General features: G+C 42.8%; 1 protein-coding gene across 1 annotated transcript in view; it reads left to right on the top strand.

Annotated features, from left to right (window-relative positions):
- Positions 1-24,553, top strand: part of pvrl2l (PVR cell adhesion molecule related 2 like) — a 72,336-nt gene that overhangs the window by 23,348 nt on the left and 24,435 nt on the right. The window contains exons 4-7 of the mRNA XM_031871232.1: positions 572-815; positions 11,523-11,816; positions 16,831-16,948; positions 17,552-17,700. Coding sequence (XP_031727092.1) covers positions 572-815; positions 11,523-11,816; positions 16,831-16,948; positions 17,552-17,700 — 805 coding nt within the window. The remainder of the gene's footprint in view (positions 1-571; positions 816-11,522; positions 11,817-16,830; positions 16,949-17,551; positions 17,701-24,553) is intronic.

The raw sequence follows: 24,553 nt of genomic DNA, 5'->3' as shown, positions 1-24,553 counted from the left end.
TATATATATATATATATATATATATATATATATATATATATATATATGACAGAGCTCATGGAAGTAATTATTGTACTTTAAAATTCATAGCGCTCAATTGCTGCAACTTGCACAAATGATCCTTATCATGTTCATATCTGAACACAGTCATGATACACATTTTTAGATTTAGTGAGACTCCACTCCACCTTCCGAGGATATCATCATCTCGGACCTGCATTGCAAATAAACATATATACATCTGCTTAGAAATCATAGGAAAAACAGACACTGCAGAACTTTGTTTTCTTCAGTATGAAAGTAATCCAGTGGTAGTTGTCTGTACATGCATAGGTACGCTGCAAACAAGAACCACTGGTAGTTAATTTGGCAGACTTTCAAAGGTGTCAGTTGGCCAAAATGAAAACAAATAGAGGCTAAAATAAGGAGCTCCTTGGTGTTCATTAATCTTCTTAGTCTGGCTTTAAATTGAAATTTGCACACCTGAATCTTTGATAGAGAAATTGCACTTTAGAAAACCCCATAGTGCAAACAATAACCTCTGTTTTTTTACAATCTTTGTTCTTACCAGGTGTCTTGGATATGGGAACCCATTGATGGTCAAAGGGACAACATTGCTGTGTACCACCCTATCTACGGACAGAGTTTTCCCAACTTGTCCTTCAAGGAACGAGTTATCTTCCTCCACAACAATCTGGAGAACCCGTCCATTAGAATCTCTCAGCTGAAAATGTCCGACGCCGGCCGGTACACCTGCGAGTATGCCACCTACCCTTCTGGAAACGAACAGGGGACGACCAGCCTCGTCATGCTCGGTGAGTAGAGGGGTTGCACGTCCACGAAACACTCCATAAACCTTGTTACTCCTACAGAAACAACAAGCTGCTGTATATTTCAGATAATGCTGTTTTTATCTAACAAGGACCTTAAAGAGGGCCATGTTCCAAACAGGCACTCAAAAGCCGTTCTGCTACATGGGCCTTGACAAACTCCTCCCCAGCCATCTGCTTATCACTGCTTCCTACAAAAGAGCTCCCATCGGACCCAAACCCTTAAAAGAGGCAATTTAAAGCATTTGACGAGTATTCTCAGGGTGCGTCCTGGTTACATGCCGAATGAAAAACAAAGAAGCTTGGTTACAAAGATTGAGATTCAGACATGGCACTAGATGTAAAGTATGTGTGATCAGGTTGAGTTAACAGGTTGTTGAGTTTGTTTTACTCTACATATTGGTGGACTTTGTTTTAGTAAATTCATTTGATTACTATAATTACATTGAAGGAAATGCCTAAACCCAGGTTAATCTTTGAAAGTCAAGATTCAATGAAAAAGGCTTTGTGAACCCTTTTAGATCATATTGTGCACATATTTCGATTTAAAGTAACACTTAAAGAGTTTGTTTTTTAAGCTGTGAACTAAATGACATGACTGTACTGTGATGAAATACATCAATGCTGGTGTTGGTGTGGACATTTCTTACCAAATTTATTTAAGAAAATGGCATCTCATGGTTGAAAATAGTTCAAAACGCCGTCTAATTCTAACGCTTGCTAATTCCACCATGTTTGCGCAACACTGGTTCCAGACAATCAGGGGGACAGCAGGCTGCTGACCGCTAGGAGACCACAGGAGAGCAGACGGCCGCTCCGGAGGCGCTAGGGTTTGCGCTAGCTAGATTTGAGGCTCTCCTCCCGGCAATGTAGTCTTCCAGCGGCAGGAATTGAGGCGGAGGGGACAAGAGGGGTAATTATTGTCTCATTTGTGGTCTAATAAACCGTAGGTCAAATGTAGTGCCACATGCCGTATTACTATTTACCAAACTACTGGAGGTGTCATATTTGTCGACACTGCGCCAAGGCTTTTGTCATTCGAAAGTGGCCGTGGTTTCATCTCTCAGCCCCTTGCACACTTTTTTTTAGCTTTCTTCAAAGTTATGCCGTGGCGGGACTATAGGCTTAGACCTGGGGAGGGGAAGTTACACTACTACTTGCAAAAAAATTGACAAAAAAAATCAAATTCTTTGTATATCTATATCACCATCCAATCATCTTGTCTTCCTGTAAAACAAAATGCGACGTGTGCTTTTATAAGCTACCACCGACCCATTTCAACCACTAATGTCATGACATCCATCCATCAGTCTGCAGCTTTTAGTGACAAGCGAGGTGTGTGTGGAGCATAGACTGTATATAAGAAGTGGACGTAGTCATCGTGACGTCATGCATTGGGTTTTGGACTGACGGTTTGAAGCCTCGAGTCCGCTGAATTTGCCGTCGCCATCTTGGACTACGACCGTCGCCATGTGTTTTTTTTCGCAATCAATGGACAGAAGTTACCATGTTTAGAATGCAGAGGAGCGATGTAGAGACGCCGTTTAGGGCGACCTGTCAATCATAGTAAGCCCGCCCTAAAGCATACTCTGCTTTATGGTCTATTTGACTCTAAATGGACCATAATGTACTAAATGAACATCATGCTGTATTGAAGAAGACTTGAAACTAGAGATTGAGACCATAAACTCATGTTTACAATGTTTACTGAGGTAATAAATCAAGAGAGAAGTAGAGTCATTTTCTCATAGACTTCTGTGCAATCTGTCTTATTTTCCAGAGAATGCAAGTTTTAAGACACCTCCGCATTGGCTCCACTCGGCAGAACCGGAGGTTGCCACCTGGTGTGAAGTCACAGCACTCTTTAGCCCAGTATTACACTACATTTCAAGCCCATCCACTTTTTAGAGGTCCAATCAAATGCGCAGGATCAGATAGCTCTCGTAACTCTACACCGCCCCTAATATTCTGTTTCATTCGAGAACACTCACACTACTGAAGCTAGAGACGCTCTAACTTCCGTTTCACTTGGACCTTAAAGCATGACAGTGAGCTCCATGTTGAGTCACATTTAGATAGCGGATGTGTATATGCTAAAAGCCGATTAAGCTCACGTTTATGGTTAGCATTCATTCTTCTTCAAACAATAACTGGAGGTAATGTTGTATTTATTTGATATCTATGTCAGTCTGATGAAAGAGTGATTTGGCACAGTGAGATCCAAATGTAACAAGCGAGTATCCCTTTTGCTGTAATCTCACTGTCTCCTTGTTGCTTTTGTTGACTTGCTTACACAACGTTGCATTGTACGTCGTGTTATCATAGTGAAAGTTTTTTTAATGAAAGTAGCTGAATAGATGATGGCCTTTGCTGCAATAACTTGCCATTGCGTTGTCACATTTTGTACACAAGTGCAGCACCAGGGTCAACATCTGATGTGACCTTCTTGACATATTTGAACACTTAGACCTTTCGGTTTAATTAGAGTTTGATCTGTTTTGGCCAAATGTCTGAATTAATTACCTCGAGGACCCTAATTGTGATAATCAGATGAAAACTATTAACATAATCTCACCAGGAGGACGGGAGGCAGAGACATGTGGACAGATGCTTTCATTTCATATTGCTACAGCTCCGCTAATTGAAGATCTATATCCAGGAAGAGGAGACGTCATTTTCTCGTTGATGCCACTTTTGGATTTGATCCAATAATTAAACTATCAATAAGTACACAGACTGTACAGCCCTGGTGAGTGTCACACTAAAAACACAAATGGCAAACGTGAACTATAGACAGACGTAGTTTTGTTGAGTTCTGTTTAATCTTGTCCTGCTGTTAGTTAGTAGTTTTAAAACGGCTGACTGTAAATGTAGATTGTATGGACCCTGTAGTTGAGGTAAAATTCTGACCCCTGTTTCTTTAAATCATGTGGCCAAGTATAACACATTGCACCTTTAAGGTACTTTGAAGCCCTTATCCCAAAATGGCATTCCTTCTCCGAATTATTATGCAGTCAAATCTGGATGTACAGATATGTTATACATATTCTTACATCCAGTTTAGAAATCATCGACAGAAGCTACTTATATAGTTCTGGAGTACAACTCCAGATCTTGCCTGAGAGTATCATAGTAACCCAGTGATAGTTTTCTGTACATACATGAGTACACTGCAGAAAGGAAGTAGCTAATAGTTCCAATTTGCCCAAATGCAAAACACATAACCACAACATGTAAGTCACTGACTCCATTACATTTCCTAAAGCCACCAAATTATGATTATGATTGATTATCATAATCATGCCCCAAGTAAGACAAAGAATATTACTAGGAGAGCTCAAAATCCATTCATAGCATTATGTAAAATTTGTAAGTTTCAGAAATGCCAATCAACATGCTTGTTATATTCCGGGATCACTGGCATTCCTCCCTGTCCATTCATAAACTACGGTGGCCCTGAGAGCTCAACGCACTGCAAAACAAGAAAACACATGCCAATATAGGCAACACAACACATGTAGCATAATTTACACATATTTGCCATGTTGAAAACCCGTGGACATTAGGTGGCAACCTCCGGTTCTGAAAAGTGAAGCCAATGTGGAATTACCTAAAACTTGCATTCTCTCTAGTGTCTATGAGAAAATGACTACTTCTCTCTTGATTTATTACCTCAGTAAACATTGTAAACATGAGTTTATGGTCTCAATCTCTAGTTTCAAGTCTTCTTCAATACAGCATGATGTTCATTTAGTAAATTATGGTCCATTTCAGACAGTGTCAGACTTTGACAACTCCTGCTCTAATTAAATAATAGTAGTAAATGATGTAACTAGCACTAGGTAAACACTACCACTACTAACACCTGTTAACTTTTCTTTTCTGTCCCACTTATTAACAGGCTAAACTGCTGCAAACATTTAGCAAATAAGCTCAGAAATTTGAAATCTCAAAAACTCAGGGTCGTGATTTAAAACAACAACAACTGAGTATTTAGTTGCTGTTAGCGTGGGACACATCCTGTTTCTAATTGGAGACAGCTGGTGTTATTCATCCACCCACATGTCCTCCCATTTGCACGCCGCTTACAAAGGCCTGATATCTGGTGTCTCTCTCACTCTCTCTCGCAGTTTACAGCGCTGGGGAGACTTCATGCTTGAATGTGAATAACGACAGTTCCCTGCATTGTTATATAGGAGTGCTGTGCTTACAGTATATGACCCGTAGCGACAGTGGTTGTACGACAAAGAGCGTGTACACTCAGAGCTCCTATTATAGTAGCACGCTGACGGGAGGATCCAATATGTTGCACTCTGAACTGAAATGGTGCATTTTCATGACCTCATATTCCGTGCAGTTTCATGGTGCTTTTTCCTTTTTTTGTCAGGGTGAAATGTTTGAGGCCTTTTTTTCTATTTTTCGTGCACAAATTGGGTGCAATCTCATAACAATTTATTTATTCAGTGACTGCTGTACAATCAAAGGAAGAATTAAAAGAAAGATGGATTTCTGAAAGCTATGTTAATTTGTTGCCGCCTCAAATGTGGGTCAGGGGATTCCTTATCCGCCACACGGAAACAGTTCACAAAGAGTCACTGTGGAGACACAATAGGCCATAATTACAATATATTAATTACAGTATCCCAGTAATTGCAGCCAGTATGGTTCATGGAAAGGAATGTTTCACAAATCCTTTTATGTGCCCTCCCAGCTGCCCCACAGTAGTTTTTTTTTTTTTTTAAACTTCACAAAACAATAAAAGAGAACAGAGCACGCAGGAGATGCAGAACTTGGCCGTCTTGTAAAGCGAGAGCGTGGCGCGATATTCTGGCGGGCTCGCAGATGGACGTGGGCTAAGCCTCCTAAACTGCTGCTGCTGGCACAATGCAGAGGTAGAGTGGGAAATACCTGCTGGAGAGCTCACCGACTCTCCTTTTGTCCGCAGTTCCAGCCGTGCCAAGCTCTCTGGGAAAGATTCTGGTCCACGTAAATGCACGCGTCGAACTAAGTGTCTCAAAGTCACTGGAAGACAGTCACATTTTACCTTATTGGATGTGGAATCCATATGAGCCAATCACATTAGATCCTTATCGAATCCACAACCGCTGGCAGCCAATCATATTACATTTTATTGGATATGGAAGCACCAGCACCCCCGGTCATATCACAACTTATTTAAGTGTGAATACATAATACTGACAGCCAATCGTATTATAACTTATTGGATGCAGCGCCACCGCCAGCCAATCTTATTACCTCTGATTGGGGTGTGAATAAAGAATCACTCACTTGGCAGTGAGTGATATAATATCGTCCTGGATGGGGACCAGGCAAAATGGATGGAAGCCAATTATATTGCATCTTATTGGATATAGTGCAGCCAGCTGGACAGAAATACAATACAGTATACCATTTTTCTTTTTAAATCCTCCTCACAGTTTTTTGTTTGAAGGGGGCGCAGTGAGAGTCCAGAGGTACGAGGACTGGACTGCACTCCACTGATCAACGGAGTCGATCCCTAATGGGTGGAGCCACTTTTCTGGCACAAGCACTGAATCCAATGAAAAAGACACAAGATTGAAAGTTTAGCCACAAGCCATGTCCTTTTCTTCAAGTGTGTGTGTCATGCTCATTCTAGAACAATGACAATGTTGTTTCATTTGTTAAAGTGTCTTCCGAATTTTCATTTAAATAAATCTTTGTGATGTCACAATCTATCTCCAAAGGTGGTAACACAAAGGCGATTGAGCTCATGGTCCACTAATGAAAGTTTTGCAATATTTATATATTTGTAGTACAGTATTACAGTACAGTCCCTGGAAAAAATGCTGTAATTTTTTTTGCACATAAATAAACACACAGTTGATAAACGAACATTCATAAAATTGATCAGATAAAATGAATAAACATTCAAAGGCTTGCTTTAAAATTCTTTATTGTCAAATGTACTTACTTACTTACCTATCAGATATATTACTGCATTTAATAGCTACAACTGCATTTTAGTTGTAAATGCTTTGGTCACATTTAAAAAAGTGAGTTTAGACAACATTAAACATAACTGGATCCTCTTCATTCATGCAATCATTCGAATGTTGAAACTATTCATAAACATAAACTGCACCTACCAGGGACAGAATAAATAGCATATTCAAACTCTTTCAGCGTGAAGTACGCAAGAACATATTTAATATCATTCGAGGTTCATTGGCACCTTGTTTACATTAAAGGGCCAGTGTGAAGCCTTTTTGGCGATCTATTAGCAGAAATGGAATATATTTTCATAACTATGTTTTCACTAGCGTATAATCACCTGAAACAGAACCGTTGTGTTTTCGTTAGCTTGGAATGAGTCCTTCACATCTACATAGGAGGCAAGTCCACCATGTTGCAACTCCATGTTTCTACGGTAGGCCAGAAGGGACAAACTAAACATTGGCTCCAGAGAGAGCCTTTAACGTTTCTACATTACCTAAAGCCTCCGTAGTGAAACTTGTGAAACTGGGGTAACATAAGCCGCGGTACCCCCAGCCGATGTCTGAATGTATATTGTGGTGTGTATGGCATCAGAGCTAGGCCAGCAGCGTTAGCACCAATGTTTTGCACGAGGAGGCTCACGTTACCGCAGTCTTAAAAAGCGAGGAGTGAGCAGAGATGCTAGTGTGTATTCCATAATGCTGCAAGTTACTCGGGAGTCTGTTGCACAAAAGCATTTTGAAACACTTCTTACACTTAGATCACCAGTGGTAGCGATGTCATGTTCAGCAACTGATTGTGGCTTTCATCTTGTAGATACACTCCTGTGGGGCTCTTGCATGCGCATGCATTGATCGTTAGAATGGCCTTTGCTTTGATTCATGAATAGTGTCAAAAAGAATGCGAGAGGAAATTATCTCCTGCTGCAAATCGCAGCTTCCATGTGGAAAATTTGGTGAAAGCTTTAGCTGTCTAGGTAAGCTTGTCAGCAAAGCTTAGTATTTCAGCATCAGTCATGCCAAGATATTAATGTATGTGGAAGTAGTAGTATGACTTTAAACCTCAGTCTGAATCCAGCTGCTGATAGAAATAGATGCCCTCCTCCTTCTCAACATCTGCTTTCCAGGCGTTCCTTACTCAAGTCTTATGACCCTAATAGCGCCATTCGGCTGCAAACAGCAGTAAGAATGTGGTTTTTAGCCTCCAGGTCAGCTCCCAGGTGAAAATATTTGTAAGTGTGAGAAACTGGGTCTTGCTCCGAAAAAGCAAACCTTCCGTGGATGAACAACGGTTAAAGAATAATTACAGGACTGGTCCAGAGTCCTGGTGACAAACCGCAGCCGGTATTTGTTCAGTTTATTTATTGGTGCTTTTACGAAAACCATATCTTAATTGAATAGAAATGTATTGACTCCCCGGACCCTCAAGAGTTAGAAGAGATAAACCAAACCAAACCAAACAAGCGCAGAGCCCTTCACTGAGGAGTGTGTCAGTCAGCAGAGCACAATAACAGATGTTGCTACATCGCTGCGTAACAACCTTGGTTGAATTGGAACAGCTTCCGCCATTCTTTGTGTTGTTGAGTTGTTGATAACAGACAGAGGAAGGTGAAGAAAAAGGCTTTGAGTTTATGTTTGCCCTCAAGTAGGAGCACCGAATCAATCGAAATGCAGTTAAATGCAGCAGCACAAAGGGGCTTGAAACACGAGGCCTCGAGGTGCTTTTTGTATCTGCCTTCAGAGGCGACTCTGAGCTGGGTTTAGAAGTCAAAATGATGTGCTTTCAGCTTTTCGTTTTTGCATAACAAAAGTGACATTGTAAATGATGATTTCTTTTTTTTTTCTCCTTCTTACATTTTAGGCACTTAGCTAACGCCCTCAAGCTTAAATCGGCTGAATTACCCTAAAGCTTAAATGAATGCATTTAGTCAACATTTCTAGCAGCCAATAATGAGTTGTCACAACAACGCACGCAGCAGAATAATTGCATTATAAACTATCCCTGCGTTACTTGAATATTCATGTAATGTTAACAATTGAGGAGACATAGAGAGCCAAACAGATGGGGGTTTTTTCAAACAATGTCTGGAAATATTCAGCAGCAGCGTGTCAAGCTGAGAGATGTTTACAAACCTGGGCAGCGGGTTAGACATGAATTTCAAAAATTTAACAAGATCCAGAAGCCTTTATTGATTTTTGGCTAATGTATGCAGCAAAGTAGAAAATACACAAAAAAAATACTTCGCTTGGCTGCCTTCATCAGGATACAGCAGTAAATAAATCCATGTTTAGGGAGGGAGAGAAGGAGGAAACACTCAGCCAGGGCTGTTGAATCCACATACGTCTGCTCTGCAGGCTCAGTCTCAGTGTTACCAGATATTGTTCGATGATTCTGCTTCATACCTAGTTGATCACTGGTTGCATGTTGTAGTTGATGCAAGTAACCTGGAGGATTTTTGTTTCCATTTTGCCAGGCTGCTAAAATGTGAAGTTCAAATGGACTTCATCAGCCTCTGAACAGATACAGACTGTACAGATTGCTTCAAATGTTTTTAAACTTTTAGCACAACCCATATAGGACACGATTCTGGGTCAAGATTGGTTGAGTTAAGGAAGTAAATGGGTCTACTATGGCATGGTAAGGGGATCCAAAAATAGCTTGTCTCTGAGCCACATGTGCAGCATTTGCATACTTGGCCAAGTGCAACAAACCACTTGTAATCCGGTTTTAGAAGCCGGGTCTTCAAAAGGCTACAGTGCGGCTGGGGTCTGGCCCAGTTCTGCACACCACCAAGATTAAGTTGGTGTCCCTGCAGCCAGATTGCAATGGCTTCATCACTGATATTGCCGGGCAGTATGTGGGCCAAATGTAAGTAATAATGTGGTCAGTACTGGGCTTCACTAATTAGCTTCCTGGGCGTCTGGATGGTTCCAACACAAACTCTGTGACTATGACAGATGTCAGCTGTCCCATGTGAATGCCACCTTAATTCAACAACAGCCGGCTTCACACTCGGTTACAAATCTTCACGCTTGGCAGATATGCCCGACTTGTTTATGATTCAAACTGGCAATCTTCCAGTCACGGGCCTTGATCTGTAGCTGCTTGCCAAGGCGAAAAGAAAAGTCTTAGAAAAGTGTTGAATTCAAGTTAGAGCAGGCATCTGCCTCGCCAAAGGGTCCTCAGCATCCCTGAGACAGTGTTTCAGAGCAAATGTCTCGCTGAAGGAAGGCCAGCAAATGTAAGGGGGAGTGTAGAAAAGTTTATAAATGCAAATCTTTTGTTATAAAAAAACACTCAGCAAAATGCAAATTGAATAATTGAATTGAAAGTATGTGGTGAATATGATTTCTCCAGAAATGTGTTCACCTTTTAAGCTTTCTAAGTGCTTGGTTTCATAAACCAAACACACCTCATACAGCGAACTGTGTTTGGAAACAATGTATGTCTCCCTGTCAGTCTCTGGCATTCAGCCTATTGATAATACCAAAGGGCTGGGGGGGGCAGTTTTCATTCAGCTGCATTAGCATAGCTTTATAATTACTCTGTGCGGACAATGCATCGACTGATGTGAGAAATATGCCTGGCTCCACATCTTTGACACGAATAGACGGTTTCTTGGATGAAAAACAATTGATCCAATGAGCGACTAACAATTTGCCAATCAGCGCCACGGGGGGGGACAAACGCCATCGTTGCCAAGCGCTGACACGTCAAGACATTTTTGAGACAGCACGTCTTCTCGATTTCCCCAGACAGTTCATTTTTACTTAACTCCTCTTGACCTTAAACCCCAACACAAGTAGTATGTTGGCTTGGCTAAGCTTAGGTGTTTACTTAAAATGAAGTAAGATTCAGGCGGATACGTAGGTCCCTAGTGATCAGTTTGGGGAAATTGAATCTTCCTCCCTCACAGAAATCGGTTAGAGACACTTTGTTGAGATATTTGCAGCCCAGCAGTAGCAGAAAACGTCCAACCATTTTCAAAATGAATGGAAATATAAACTTTGGATAGTGATGACTTCTTTCAACAAAGAACACAGAAAGACCAATTTCTCCACCAACAGTAAAAGTAATTGCCTGACTTTTCCTGAAGAGTTAAGTCTTTCAATTTTCACTATGTCCATCAAATCTCTGTAAACACACAGCCACATAAAACAGATTGAAAGGCATTAATGGGGGAAATCTACTAAATCTCATCCAGCAGGAAAAAACAGTAAATTGAAACACTTGACATCACGAAATAATGGAATTCACTGACATTTACGGATTGATTGATAGTGTGTTGGAAGTAGTTTTTTTCTTTTCAATTTTAATGGACATTGCCCCTTTGTAGGACGAGTCCAGTTCGATTTAACGAAGCTCATGTGATGGTAGAAGGAACAGCAATGTTTTTCAAATCACTGCTGTAATGTGAAAGCCTCTCACTGTAACTGTTGGTATGTTTGATCTGTCTCTTAAATTGGGGTGACCACCTGCAAAGAAATCTAGGAGGATGAAGCTCACTGGAAACCTGTTGGTTAATGTCAAAACATGCATACGAATTGGGCCGAAGACAAAAGGCTGTTATTCTTACCATTCAATGGGCTTTGTTTTGGAATATTTTAAGAGCACACTGGCTGACACAACAAAACTGATTGAACTCCCTCCTCTGCTAACCCTTTCTCCCCCTTTCCCGCCTCCCCCTTTCCCGCCTCCCCCGTCCTCTGCCCCTAGCCAAGCCTAAGAACTCCGCCAACGTTGTGACCGTCCAGGCCGGCTCCAAGTCGGTGGTGGTGGCCCAGTGTGAGGCGGTGGACGGCAAACCGGCGGCCACCATCAAGTGGCTGGCATTGGTCGGAGGCAACCACTCGACCAGCACCACGAACGGGCCGGACGGCACGGTGACGGTACGCAGCGAGTACCGGCTGGTCCCCACGCCGGCGGATAACGGCGGGGAGGTGACCTGCATGGTCAACCAGAGGACACAGGAGCAGCCGTGGGTTTACCCTGTCAAGCTCTCGGTGGAATGTAAGGACATTTATGTTCACATAATAATGTCCACTTGGACATAAAAAACAAATGATGCCTGACTTTAAGGGATACTTTTTTGTTACTATGTGTCACGGGTCCAATCGAGGATCCAAATAACTTAGCTGGATCCAAAAGAGCCAACTGTTAACAACTTCAGACACAGATCAGTGCCTCGCCAGAGTCTTTAGGCCTGTACTTTGGGAGGCACCTGCAAGCATAAAACACACAGACACACACACACACATCCTCCTCCTCTTCTGAAACACTTCCAAATCACTTCTCTAATCATCTAAATAACAAAAAAACATCTGGTCTATTTGCTGTAAAATCTGAGAACACATTTTCTGTTTTGCATAGTTTAAACACTGGGTGTAACACAGGAATACAAATTTGTTCATTTGTTGTAAAAGTCATTCTTTCTCTAATGCATGGCTGTGTAACGGCCCATGTACAAGTACTTGACCGTCTTCAATAGGGCAGAGGCAAGAGTCCTGAGATACAATACGTATTGTGATACAGCCATTCAATATATTGCAATATATTATTTATTTATTTTCAATCTAATTTTCGGAGATTGTTTCGAGTTTTTTTTAGATTAAGTATAAAATACAAAAACTTGGGCAATTTAAAAAGTTTATTGTTTCTAAAGCAAAACGTTCTGAAGAATTGACATAAATAAGAAAGAATAGCAATTCAAACAATTCATTATTTTAATGACCAGTTCTGTTTGAATATCACCATGCCAATCACGACACATCTTCAGGTAGAGACGAGCGTGTTTTGCCAATGTTAGCTAGCTGATGTTCCCTTGATACAGTCAGCCAATGATCGCTTTTTGAAACTAAAAAGTGATGTGGGAGAAAACCTGGGCCAGTGAAATATCCAAAGCGTGTGGGGAGGAAATAAAATATCTGATGTTTGGGAAGGTGGGTCAGAAGTGGGCCTTAAGTAACAATAGATTGAAAGTCCCATAGTATCAAGAACACACCATCATATGCATGGAATGTACAGTGGGAAATGCATTTGCATTTATCACAGGTAGAGTAACATCCAACGTCATAGCACTACTTTTTTAAAAATCTGAGCCGCTGTCTCCCGGGAATCTTTGCATGTAAAGTACACTGCACTGATTTATTATAGGGGCAGGCCATAATGCAATCGGCTGCACTTTCTACTAGATCTAGAACTAGAGCTTAAAGGATAACTTCAGTATGTTTCAACCTGGACCCTATTCCCCCATGTTTTTGTGTCTAGGAGACTAATGGTTAATAACATTTTGAAAGTGGTCCAGTATTGAGGGCAAACGCTGCAGCCAGCTAGCTGCCAAACGAGCTACGAGGGCAAGTAAGCAGCGTCAATGTAACGTTATGTTGCCACTGACAGGCTCAGGTTGTTCAAAGACCTCATCCACATTGTCAAAATCATCTAAATATTCAGTCATGACATTGAACATCTTTCAGTTCTCAAACAAAACGAACTACCCGGTTGGCACTTTTCATTTTCCACCTGTCTTCCGGCACTTGTCACCTCGCGAGATTTAACAAATTGACTTCTTCTTAAGTGACTCTCACCATAATGTCAGACAATTATAATAACAATCAGAGCCTGTCATGGCAAAAACAAACTTTTAGTGCAAATAAATGGTGGTGCCAGCTAGCCCTGATAGGATTGCTTTGCAGGCATTTGACTGAATACTGAACCAACTTCAGAAATTGTTGTCCCTATTAGTCAATTAGACACAAAAACATTGGAAAATAGGGTCCAGGTTGAAAAATACCAAAGTTACCCTTTAATCCCTCCCCTAAAAACAACTGTGCTTTTGCTAAAGTTGTTCTAAACCTTTGTTTTACAACCACATGACCTTAGTTAGCCAATCCATCAACTGATACAATTGTAGTAAATTAAATGGCATGCATGCGTTAGTCAGCCTACCAGTATGGCAATCCATCCACCTTTCCTTCTCAGTGTGATTAGCTGCACAACAACAGGGTGGTGTGCACCGCATTAACTGCAGCATCCTTCAAGGTGTTTGTGTTTCTCCTTAGTTGTTCATTTTGAAGCAGACTGTGACAGAATGCTGTGATTACGCTCGGTGTGATGGCAGACGAAAACAGATGCCTCTGTTAACACCCAATCCTACGCCTACGCACCAACTTTAAGAAACAGCTCTTTAAAAAAAGGAAGTTGCATGTTATGTTGGCACTTCTCACCTTTTTACTTTCGGGCGTATTGAAAATCAAGGCACATGTTAACACACACACACACACACACACAATGCTTTCATCTAATCCATTAATTTTAATGGGATCAAGATATTAGACAGGTGCAGCGTAGCTTTACAGAGATTTAGGGATGCTGGCGGCAGTGTCTCAATTGTGTGACCTCGCTGCCGTTTACCGCAAAAATTGTCTTTGTTCAGCCTCTTCTTATAATCTGCATTTTTTAGATGACACACAAACACACACATAATCAAACTGCCTGTCAAGTTGCGGCGGGAAATAACATGAAATACATATTAGAAACTCCTCTAGATGAGCAGAAGACCCTCGGCTGCACGCACATTCGTACATGGGGTTAAGCCCGCACATCAAGCTGTCAAATTCTCTTTAATGGCTTCAAAGTTACATACAAACACATACTGTGCATCTCTGTGTGTATGTGATCAGATTTAGCATCTATGTTTGTGCTGTATTTGCAAGCGTGGGCGAATAAAAATGATGTATACACCATACATAAGGCTGAGGGATCACACTTATCAAGCTGTCTGTATGTGGGCTGTATTTGTACTTACTGTACGCCCTTTTCGAGACACGCAGTATTATTCTCTACACCTAACGTTAACCTAACTCTTTAACCCTTAAAACCGGCTGGTTTTAAGAATCGAGGTGACCGCCGGGCAAAAGTGTCCCCACTCTGAACATTGGTCCCCACAAAGATAGAAGCACCGGAGCGTGCACACACACTCCTCGCGGTGTATGTGTTAGTTTAGTGATGGCGTGAGGGATCGTGTCTCCTGTCCCCTGTGTAACTCAGATCAGCTTGTATAGGTCAACGCTCTCTATGAGGGAAACACACTCACACACACACACACACACACACACACACACACTTATGACACCGCACACTTAGCCTCCCACAGACCGTCCTCTCCTCACACTCCTGTCTCCGTCTCTCTTTGTCAGTCTCTCTCTCTCTGCGAAGGGAAAAGAGAGCTAAGCGTTTTCTGTTCTGCCTGTTTTAACTTCCGACACACATAGCTTTGGTTTTGCCTTCACTGTAAAATAAGACTCTTGTGAGAGTGACGCTAACTGATTTTCACTTCCTTTCGCTATAAGAGTGCTGTGATTTTTCGGGGGAGAAAAGCTCTTTCAGCTAGGTGGGCTATAATGTCTCCACGCCGGCGTTCTCGGGTTGTCCTTCCGTCCACACAAACGTCCATCTAATTCTCGTGAACACGATATCTCAGGACCGCCAGTCAGGGGTCGGCAATTATTTTTCCCAAGGGGCCACATGAGGGCCCAGCTCCGGCGTAAGCTCGGCATGCCTGAAGAAACACGTCGGGCCGAGTCCGGGCTGGGACTCTGGATGAATTACGCGACAGAATCGGGCCAAATACACGGGCCCGATTCCGGCTGCCGACACTGCCATTATTGGGATTGCAGTGTGCATCCACGAACATACTAAGGTATGTAAATTGAGATAAAAAACAGCAGCAGTCGCCTTCAAAATAAAAGCAATGCAGCTGCATGTTGTACAATTATTTACGTTTTATTCATAATTTCCCATTGACGTCCCGCGACAGCCAACGGGCCGGTTATGGCCCGCGGGCTGTACAATGCCCAGGTCTGCCTTCAGAGAAGTGAATGTCTTCAAATTTGGCACAAACATCCACCTCGACTCAAAGATGAACTGATTAGATTCTGGGTGGTCACAATTTTCTTTTTTCAAATCACTAAATCATTTTTGGGCCGTAACTCAACTTCTAGTTTACTCAGGATTCAGCGTAGCTTACACACACCTATGCAACATTTTGACACAGATTAATATAACAATAAGAGTTGCATGAAGACAGTAATCATGTTTACTCTCAATCCTCTACCTCGGCCTTACAGCCCCGCTGATCTCTAAAGCTTTCTGATTGTTTTTGTTTTTAACTAGATGTCGTGTGAAGATATCAAAAACGTGAATTCTTGATTTCTTCATCTCATGTCGAGCCTCATGACGAATTATAACATATCTGGTATGGAATTAATCTGCAGATGCTTTTTCTACTTAAGACGTCGTTGCCCCCACCGGCCAGTTAAGAGGAGTGAGTAGTCAGCAGATAATGACGGCAATAACATTTGTTTTTTAAATGTGAATCCCCACAACCACGAGAAGTCCTTGAGTGTCCAGTCATAAATGACCACAAAAAATGTAGTATGCGAGATTAGCCTTGGACAGACAGACAGATACATACACGCATGCACACACACACACGCACAACCAAAAGCATGATCTCCCCACAGGCTGATGGAGATAATTATGAAAGGTCTTACGTTTTGAGATGATGCCAGGATCTAACGCTACATATTTAAACATAAAATCAATTGTTCTTCCCTCATTTTAAAGACTTCTGTGTGTTTGGCCCCGCTTCTCCACAGACCTCGCTCTGGCGATTCTCCCTACAGAATAACAGGATTCAGCCTTGAACACCATGAACAAATATTATCCATGACGCTAAGCTCAAGAAAGTCTTATGATCTCTGCGAGCCAGAATCTAGACGAAAGCCTGCCCGTCCCTGTTTTTAGCCCACGGTCCACACACAACACATATTGACTGAGATGAGGAGAGGAGGCTTTTTTTTCACACAATCAACTTTGACGAACTGTTGTAATTGAAAAACAAGATGAATGCAAGTTAAAATAACAGTAAGAACAGAAGACACTGACGCCGGACACTTGTGTTGTGACTGTTACTGTCATTAACAGGAAATCGAAATAACATCCCCCATCCCTCTCTCTCTTTCAGACCCCCCCTCTGTGTCCATAGAGGGCTACGACAACAACTGGTACGTTGGCCGGTCAGACGCCGTGCTGCTCTGCATGGCCAACGGCAACCCGGCACCCACCACCGTCACCTGGACCGCGTAAGAATCTTTTATTTGTCCACGTTTAAATCTCCCTCCACCTCCCTCGGAGAGAGAGCTGTGGAGTTCCTAAATGTTGCTATAATCCCGACAGAAGCTTGCACGACCACAGCTCCTCTTTAATGATCATTTTCTCAGTCGTTTTGTGATAAACACAAACGCTCTCAACATCTCATCGTGATGGACAGATGGCATGCTTTGCTTTGTGCGTGTTTTTTTTGTTTTTTTTGATCGAGCAGGGAGACAGAACGGCTGTTCACATGTCTGTGATTTGGCTCACATGAATGCTGTCTTTGAATATCACTCTTGTTTTTCATCTCAAATTTTTCCCATCTTTCTCTTCTTTTCCTCTCCCCCTGTCTTTTTGTTTTCTTCTGCTTCATCTTATTTCATCCAATATCTTAAAACATACGCTCTCTGTTTTTCCCCCTCCCTCTGTACTGTTTTTTCTCTTTTCTGCCGTTACCCCACATTTCTCCTGTCCTCTTCTTCCTCTCCCTCCATCTTACCCACCTCACTTTCCCTTTACTCCTTCCATCCTCCTCTTTTTCTTCCTTCCTTCCTTCCTTCCTTCCTCTACCCTCCTGCTCCCTCCCCCTCCAGTGCGTCTGGCGCTCTGCCGGACACGGTGGAGGTGAGCGGCAACAAGTTAACGGTGAGGAAGGTGGACGACGCCGTCAACACCACTTTCATCTGCGAGGTCAAGAACAAGCACGGCGCCAGCCGGCACCAGATCACCACCATCGTCATCGGTGAGTCCCGTCGGATGGCGAGCTCTCACACACACACACACACACACACACACACATACCCGTTGGACGTTTCACAGATGCACAAAACATGATGAAGATGCACACAACATCCTATCAAACACAATGAGAAAATCCACTCAAACAGCATGCGACCACTGCCTGACCACACACACACATTGCATTACATTACAGTCATTTAGCAGACGCTTTTATCCAAAGCGACTTACAATTCTACACCGTAGGCACAGCTACAGGAGCAATTTTGGGGTTAAGTGTCTTGCTCAAGGACACATCAACATGAGACTAGTGGAGCAAGGGATCGAACCACCGATCCTCTGATTGAAGGACGGCCCTGCTATCCACTTCGCCTCAGTCGCCACACACACACACTGAGAATCACACGAGTTGGCTAATGCTACTCCACACATTATCTCCTGCACACACACACACTCGAATGTGCCCATACACACAGGTGCACACCGCTCCTCAGAAATGCAGATACACTTGCACACATGCCTGCACAGAAACATAGATCTCTCTTTCACACACACATGCACACACACACACACATGCTGTACTCATGCTGGGATCAGGGCTGATCTGGGAGCTGCAGGGACGCTGGTTCTTTCTCTCAATCTTCAAGTTCTTTTTACGCCTCTTCCTCCTCCTCGCCTGCCGGCCTTTCAGCAAAGCAGCAGTCGGCAGAGGCTTTTCGATTGACCCTTTTTTCCTCCCACAGCAGGGCCAAATCGCAGGACAAGGGCCAACTCGAAAATATCTTTCTGACATCAGATCGAAAAAAGCACTCTCTTGAAATCGGGGATCTATGCGGCCACCGAGAAACCGAAGCTCGGCTGGACGTAAATAAAATAAAAAAACATGAATGTAGGCTCATGAGTGCGAGAGTAGGCCCTCGCCGCGGCGTTCTGGCCCTGCGGTGGAGGCGACGGTTTCGGGATTGTTTGGAGGGGTTTCTAAAATTCTCCCGAGGGGCTTGAAGTTGGTGTGAGCCAGTTTGCACAGGTTTGCTTTTCCTTCTCTTTTTCCTTGTTTCCCTTTCTTTGCATTCACTATTTTTCTTTCTTTTTTTTGGCATAACAACTAACAGCTCCGAATCTCTTTTCAGTTTTCTCTCCTCTTTCACCCTTCTGCTGTGGTACGAGTATGCCATTCGGGTCGTGCATGCACTCTCCTTCTATCTGCTGGGTCTTGACTTTTGACGTTTGTAGTCCTCTGATTCGGCTGCTGTTGCAGTCTGGTTTTCACTTTTCCCCCGTGCCCTCTGACGCTTTCACATATTGACCCGACACACACACACACACACAAAAACCCACGAACATGCTGAAATGCCTCACTGCACATCAGCAGGCAGGCCTCCAAGCCTGTTAACAGTGTCTTTTTTATTTTTTCATCGCTGTGTGTATGTATGTATGTATGTATGTGTGTGTGTGTGTGTGTGTGTGTGTGTGTGTGTGTGTGTGTGTGTGCATGTGTGTGTGTGTTACCACACTCCACACTGCCTGCTTGACTGGTCAAAACGCTTTCCTTCCTTCAACTCTTTTTTTTTTTTTATTGTTTGGATGAATTACTTGGAGTAATCACCATGCTGAGGTTACAACACAACACCTTCCAACTCTTTCACCAGCGTCGGAGGGAGAGCTACATTTAGAAAATCCGTGGGAAATCGGAGCCGGAGATTTGAATTGTCTCCTCCGAGGAACAAAGATGCTTTGTAGTCGGGCAGTGTGTTGGGAGGGATGTGTGGGAGGTTCACAAGTGGCTAAGCCGCTACTGTTCTCGCTGGAAGCGCAGCAGTGTGACTGACTCAGAGTATCAGGGAAGGTACGTAAGCTTAACACGAGGAAAATGCTTCACATGTTAAAGTCTCCACACGTTACTCACAAAACACACACACACACACACACACGCTTTGAGCACTTTGAGGGCCCGCACATGTTTTATGCTTCCAAGTACCTGAGATCCGTTGTGATCCATCCTCCTCTGTGTTAAACGTGTCTTTGGTGTTCCACCGTTTGCTTGAGTTTGTGGGCTTTCGCTGAGTGAACAATCAAAACACGGTAGCTTTTCCGTACCGTTTTTGTTTCAGCGTTCTGGCCGACACGCTCAGCCGAAGCGACTCCCCACGGGCACATAGGGGATTTGTGCATTGCTCAAGGACACTTTGACCCAGCTTGACTCACTAGAGCGACTTTGGCTATTGTGAGGCCTGTGTTTTTACACTGCGGCGTCCGCATGTATGTTATTCTAAGAAATCCCCACTTTGTGTGAAGATGAACTGGTGGACAATGGAAAATGGGACTTTTGAGTTTGACTAGCTGACCATAGAGTCTGATATTTAAGCCTTCTAGAAACAAATGCTGCAACCTTAAGGCCTTTTTTTTGCACGTCAATATATTGTTTCAAACTGTTTTTGTCATGAGTACTTTCACACAGAACGAGAATATTGCGCTGCAAAAAAAGACCCAATTTTTATCCAGAACAAGGTTGATTTGTCTGAGCTTTCGCACCGCAAATACAAGAATCAACCAATCACATTGTGCGGAGCAGACACGTTCAAAACTTGCACTATAGTGTACAACAACACTGAGGTTCTGTAGTCTTAACCAAGATGGGAAATGTTATAACTCCTTTTGACCTTGACAAAGGCAGCGCACACCAGATCCACTCCTTTACCTTTCACAATAAAAGCCCACTCAGAGTATTTCCCCTGAAGGAAACTCAACAAAATATCCAACAATATACCTAAGACAGACTGCCAGACGCTGAGTCAGTAGTATGGTAGTTGGTCCTCTGCCTGAATGAAAAACTATTCGAACCTTTTACTGAAAAAGTGTTGCAACACATCGCTGCTGGTATTTGCAGGCGAGTATTTTGCATTTTTGTGTCGTTTATAGGTCACGCCCCCGGTGTGTGAAGGCCTTTAGACTATGAACGCTGGGGTTAAATCGCTAGTGTAAATCCTATGCTAGGATTTACACAGTGAATTGACCATGCCTATGTGTCTGTCCATGTGAAAATAAACATACATATTTTGTTTAAAAGAAAACTTAGCCACGACACTAGAGAGTTCTATAAAGTGTTTAATGGCCACATTGGTCCTGTGAAGATCATGTTAATACCTACTAGCATCGTAAATGTACTTCATAGAATCATGTCCTATAATCAAAATGAATCGGGCAATCAGTTCAGGCATCTTTGTCTCTTCTTGCATTAGCCCAAGTCTGAAGGCAGTCGACCAGGAATAGTGCCAACAATTTTGATGGCGAGTGAATACCAAAAACAACTACATCATTTTAATTAGGAGAGACAAGTGATTGAAGAGAAGGGTAATTGTTTATTATAACGGATGATGTGTGATAATAAAAGTTGACAGAAAGTCTTTGGTGCTTAGACTCTACGGGGAGATTTGAAATCGATGGCCGTCCGCTCTGAGCAGCAGCAAGATGAATCCAGTCCAGACCCTGGTGGTGGTGGTGGTGGTGGTGGCTGATGATTCCACTGAGACTGGGAGGCTGAGGAGGGCTGATAAAAACCTGGGGGGGGGGGGGTGTAGGGGCAGGTGTAAGATGAATCATGAACGTACTAGAGGCAGAGATACAATAAGAAATAGCAGCAAGGTGATAGGCTAACAATAGAGGTGTGTCGCTGTGCTGTTGGATAGAACAGTTAAGAAGAGTTGATATCACGAACGACAGCCCCGAACAATGACACGAAAATGATGAGTGACAGGATGTATGAGGAATAAACTACAGGCCTAAGCATGTAAAAGAATAGTCCTCCTGACTAAACCTGATGGTGTAAATGTCTGAAAGACTCATTCTGTTGAATGTTTGCATGATATGGAAGACACCAAGTGAATTCAGCAAATGAGCTCCTAAACTATACTCTAGCAACCGGATTGCTGACCCAACTATACCTTTTTGTGCTTGTGGCTTGAAAGATTTTATAGACTTACTGTACCTTGACCTACGAAACGTAATGCCGCCTACTCCATATATAAGCCACGTGTTGTTATATTTAAAATTCATCTGGTAACATAATGTTACCAGATGAATTTTAAATATAACAACACGTGGCTTATATATGGAGTAGGCGGCATTACGTTTCGGCATTACATAACAGCACTGAAACTGTTATATTTGTCGTGTGGACCTTTTTTATTTGTCTTAAGTCACCCACTCACAAGGCCCCACTCACCTTAATGAACCTTGGTGCATTGCATTTCCTACAGCTGATTCACAATCCAGTGGTTCAACGATGGAAAGCTCTCAGTGCTGAGATAGCACTTAGAGCTAAACACAGCAAGACATTCAGAAATATGACATAGGTGTATATATTATTATTTATCTGATCATTTAAGCGTTCATATGATAAACATTCCATTCATTATATACTTCGTTCTACTCCTTTTCATATAGTATTTATTCATTTACTTTATTGAGAATTTGCTGCACATTTTTACCGTTCATTTGATTAATATCCGCCAGGGGAATCGTGCGATAGTGTGTGTGTATGTGTGTGTGTGTGTGTGTGTGTGTGCACCTCTATATCTGTATCTAATCTTTTATTGGGCTGCAGCAGACGGCAGCATAATGTTGTGGGTGGCCAGTCATGGCTGCGTGCTCAAGGACCTCTCGTGATTGGAGTGACTCACACTTTCTCAATACACCTTTTATTGCCTCTTTTATACTGTACTGCCATTGACCGTCTGCTGACTCCTCAATCATTACTCTTAACCGGCCCTCGGCGGGTAGGGGCCACTAATGTAGAGACAGCTGAGTGCATCGCTGACCCCCAGACACTTGTTTTGGACGGGTATTCGGCTAATAGCTAACCGCTAACAGAACTCCCAGCACAGACACTGTTGAGTACGTCGTCGCTGCAACTGAACTGGCAGACAGATTGTTGAGTTTAATTTAGTTTTTTGCCAAGATTGTATGAAATGTCTTATGCATATGTCGATGCTTGTTTTTGAGTTTGAATTGAAATATTTCAATTGTTTATTGAAATAACAACAATTTATGACTCCTCCATCTGTGCTTTTTCAAATAATAGAATAAAGAAAATTGCAATCACTTTCAAGTAAAGCAGATTGCCCCATCAGGAAAAAACAAATACAATGTGCAATTACTTTGTTAGAACAATAGAACAAAAGTTCTATCTGTGCAAAAAACAACTAATATTTGGCCAAAAATAGCTTATTGTGGCTGCAATTAACCTGTTTTGCACTGAATAGCTTTTCAAGATAATAACAATAAAGTACAACCTGTGCAAAACAAAACAAAATGAGTGCAGATATGTGAGCCATCACATTGTATCAGTATTAGTGGCTGCAATGAGCTGCTTTCCACTACAAATCTTTTTGGTTGCAGACTTGATACGGCCACTCTCACTTCATGCTCAATGTTGAGCTTAGATCTGTATTTAGTTTTGAGAGAGGCGACCTCACAGAGGTAGGATGTGGCGAAGGGAAGCAGAATGCCCACAGCCCTCTGTCCCATGAGTGGATGCTCCCTCTCCACACCGAGCCAGAACTCACTCAGTGTTCGAGCTGTAAACCTCAGCCTCCGGGTAGAGTCTGACGTCATCTCCATAATGTCTCTTCATTTTGCACACTAAGCTACACATGTGAGTCGCCAAGGATCTTGGCCGTCGTGCAATCGTAACCTGTTAACGGCGTAACGTAAACATTTACAGGAAAGTACAGGCATTTCGCCATGTATTTATTAATGACTTAGTTTTATATCTGTGTACTTTGTACTTTTGTAATATATGAAGTTCCCAATTAAAAAATTCTGCATTTCCCCCTGCACCCCACCTGTAATACCACTGCGCCCCACTAGAGGGGCGCGCCCCACAGTTTGGGAAATACTGAAGTAGACCATTATGGGTTTGCCCCCAACTGACCTTTCTACCGAGCAGCTTGCCGACAATATCAATTCAGTTATCTTCTGTTGGGAGGTGGTAGTCGAAACCCACATAATCACGGCCCGGTGTGCAGCTGAACCGCGCTATACCCAGAATTTGAGAGAAGTTTGTGACTGTAGAAGATTACAACTTTGTTTTATTGTATCACACAAAAATGGCCTCACCTTCAGTCCTTCAGTAAAACCAAAACCACACCACGTCATTACATCAGAGTGATCCCACGTTTGTTGAGCTTACATCTGTTTTTCTCCTGAAGAAAAGCCCATCAGGAGTAATCCACTTGCTGCAGACTGTGGCGGTAGAATCCAGCTCCCGGCGTCAGATCTAAACTGTCAGGCGTGGAAGGCCCCGGCTCTCAATAATGCAACGGTTAATACCCCTGCACTCTGTGTACACGGACCCAGCACGCCCCGCTAATTTCTCCTGCTGAGAGCCGCTAACAGCTCCTCTCTTGTTTCTGTTAAATGCGAGATGAAAGCGCAGCGCTGTCTGGCTTTTTCTGTTGCTGTCAAGCAGCCGCCCCGCGTCACGATTCCTCCTTCGGCTTCCACCGGGGGCCACGACGTAACGGAGGGAGAAATGTGGGGTTGCATAAGGGAGAAAGAAAACACATCTACACACATACACACACGTGTATTCTGAGCTCTCAGGAGTAAACTGATCTCTAAGAGATGTTGCTGTTGCTGTGTTTTACTGATTAGAGTGAAATGTGTATAGCAGCCTCCATAACCTCCACACACACACACATACACATCCCACCCACATCTCCCATCCGTTCAGGCCCACATGATGCCAGTTATGCATGGCTAGCTCGGTTGCCACATTGCCAGCTGGATCTGCCCAGCACACCACGTACACAGAGAGAGAGAGAGAGAGAGAGAGAGAGAGAGAGAGAGAGAGAGAG

This window comes from Anarrhichthys ocellatus, unplaced genomic scaffold (genome assembly GCF_004355925.1).
Source record: "Anarrhichthys ocellatus isolate YVR2014 unplaced genomic scaffold, GSC_Weel_1.0 scaffold57, whole genome shotgun sequence".
NCBI lineage: Eukaryota > Metazoa > Chordata > Actinopteri > Perciformes > Anarhichadidae > Anarrhichthys > Anarrhichthys ocellatus.
This window is presented reverse-complemented; position numbering and strand designations above follow the sequence as displayed.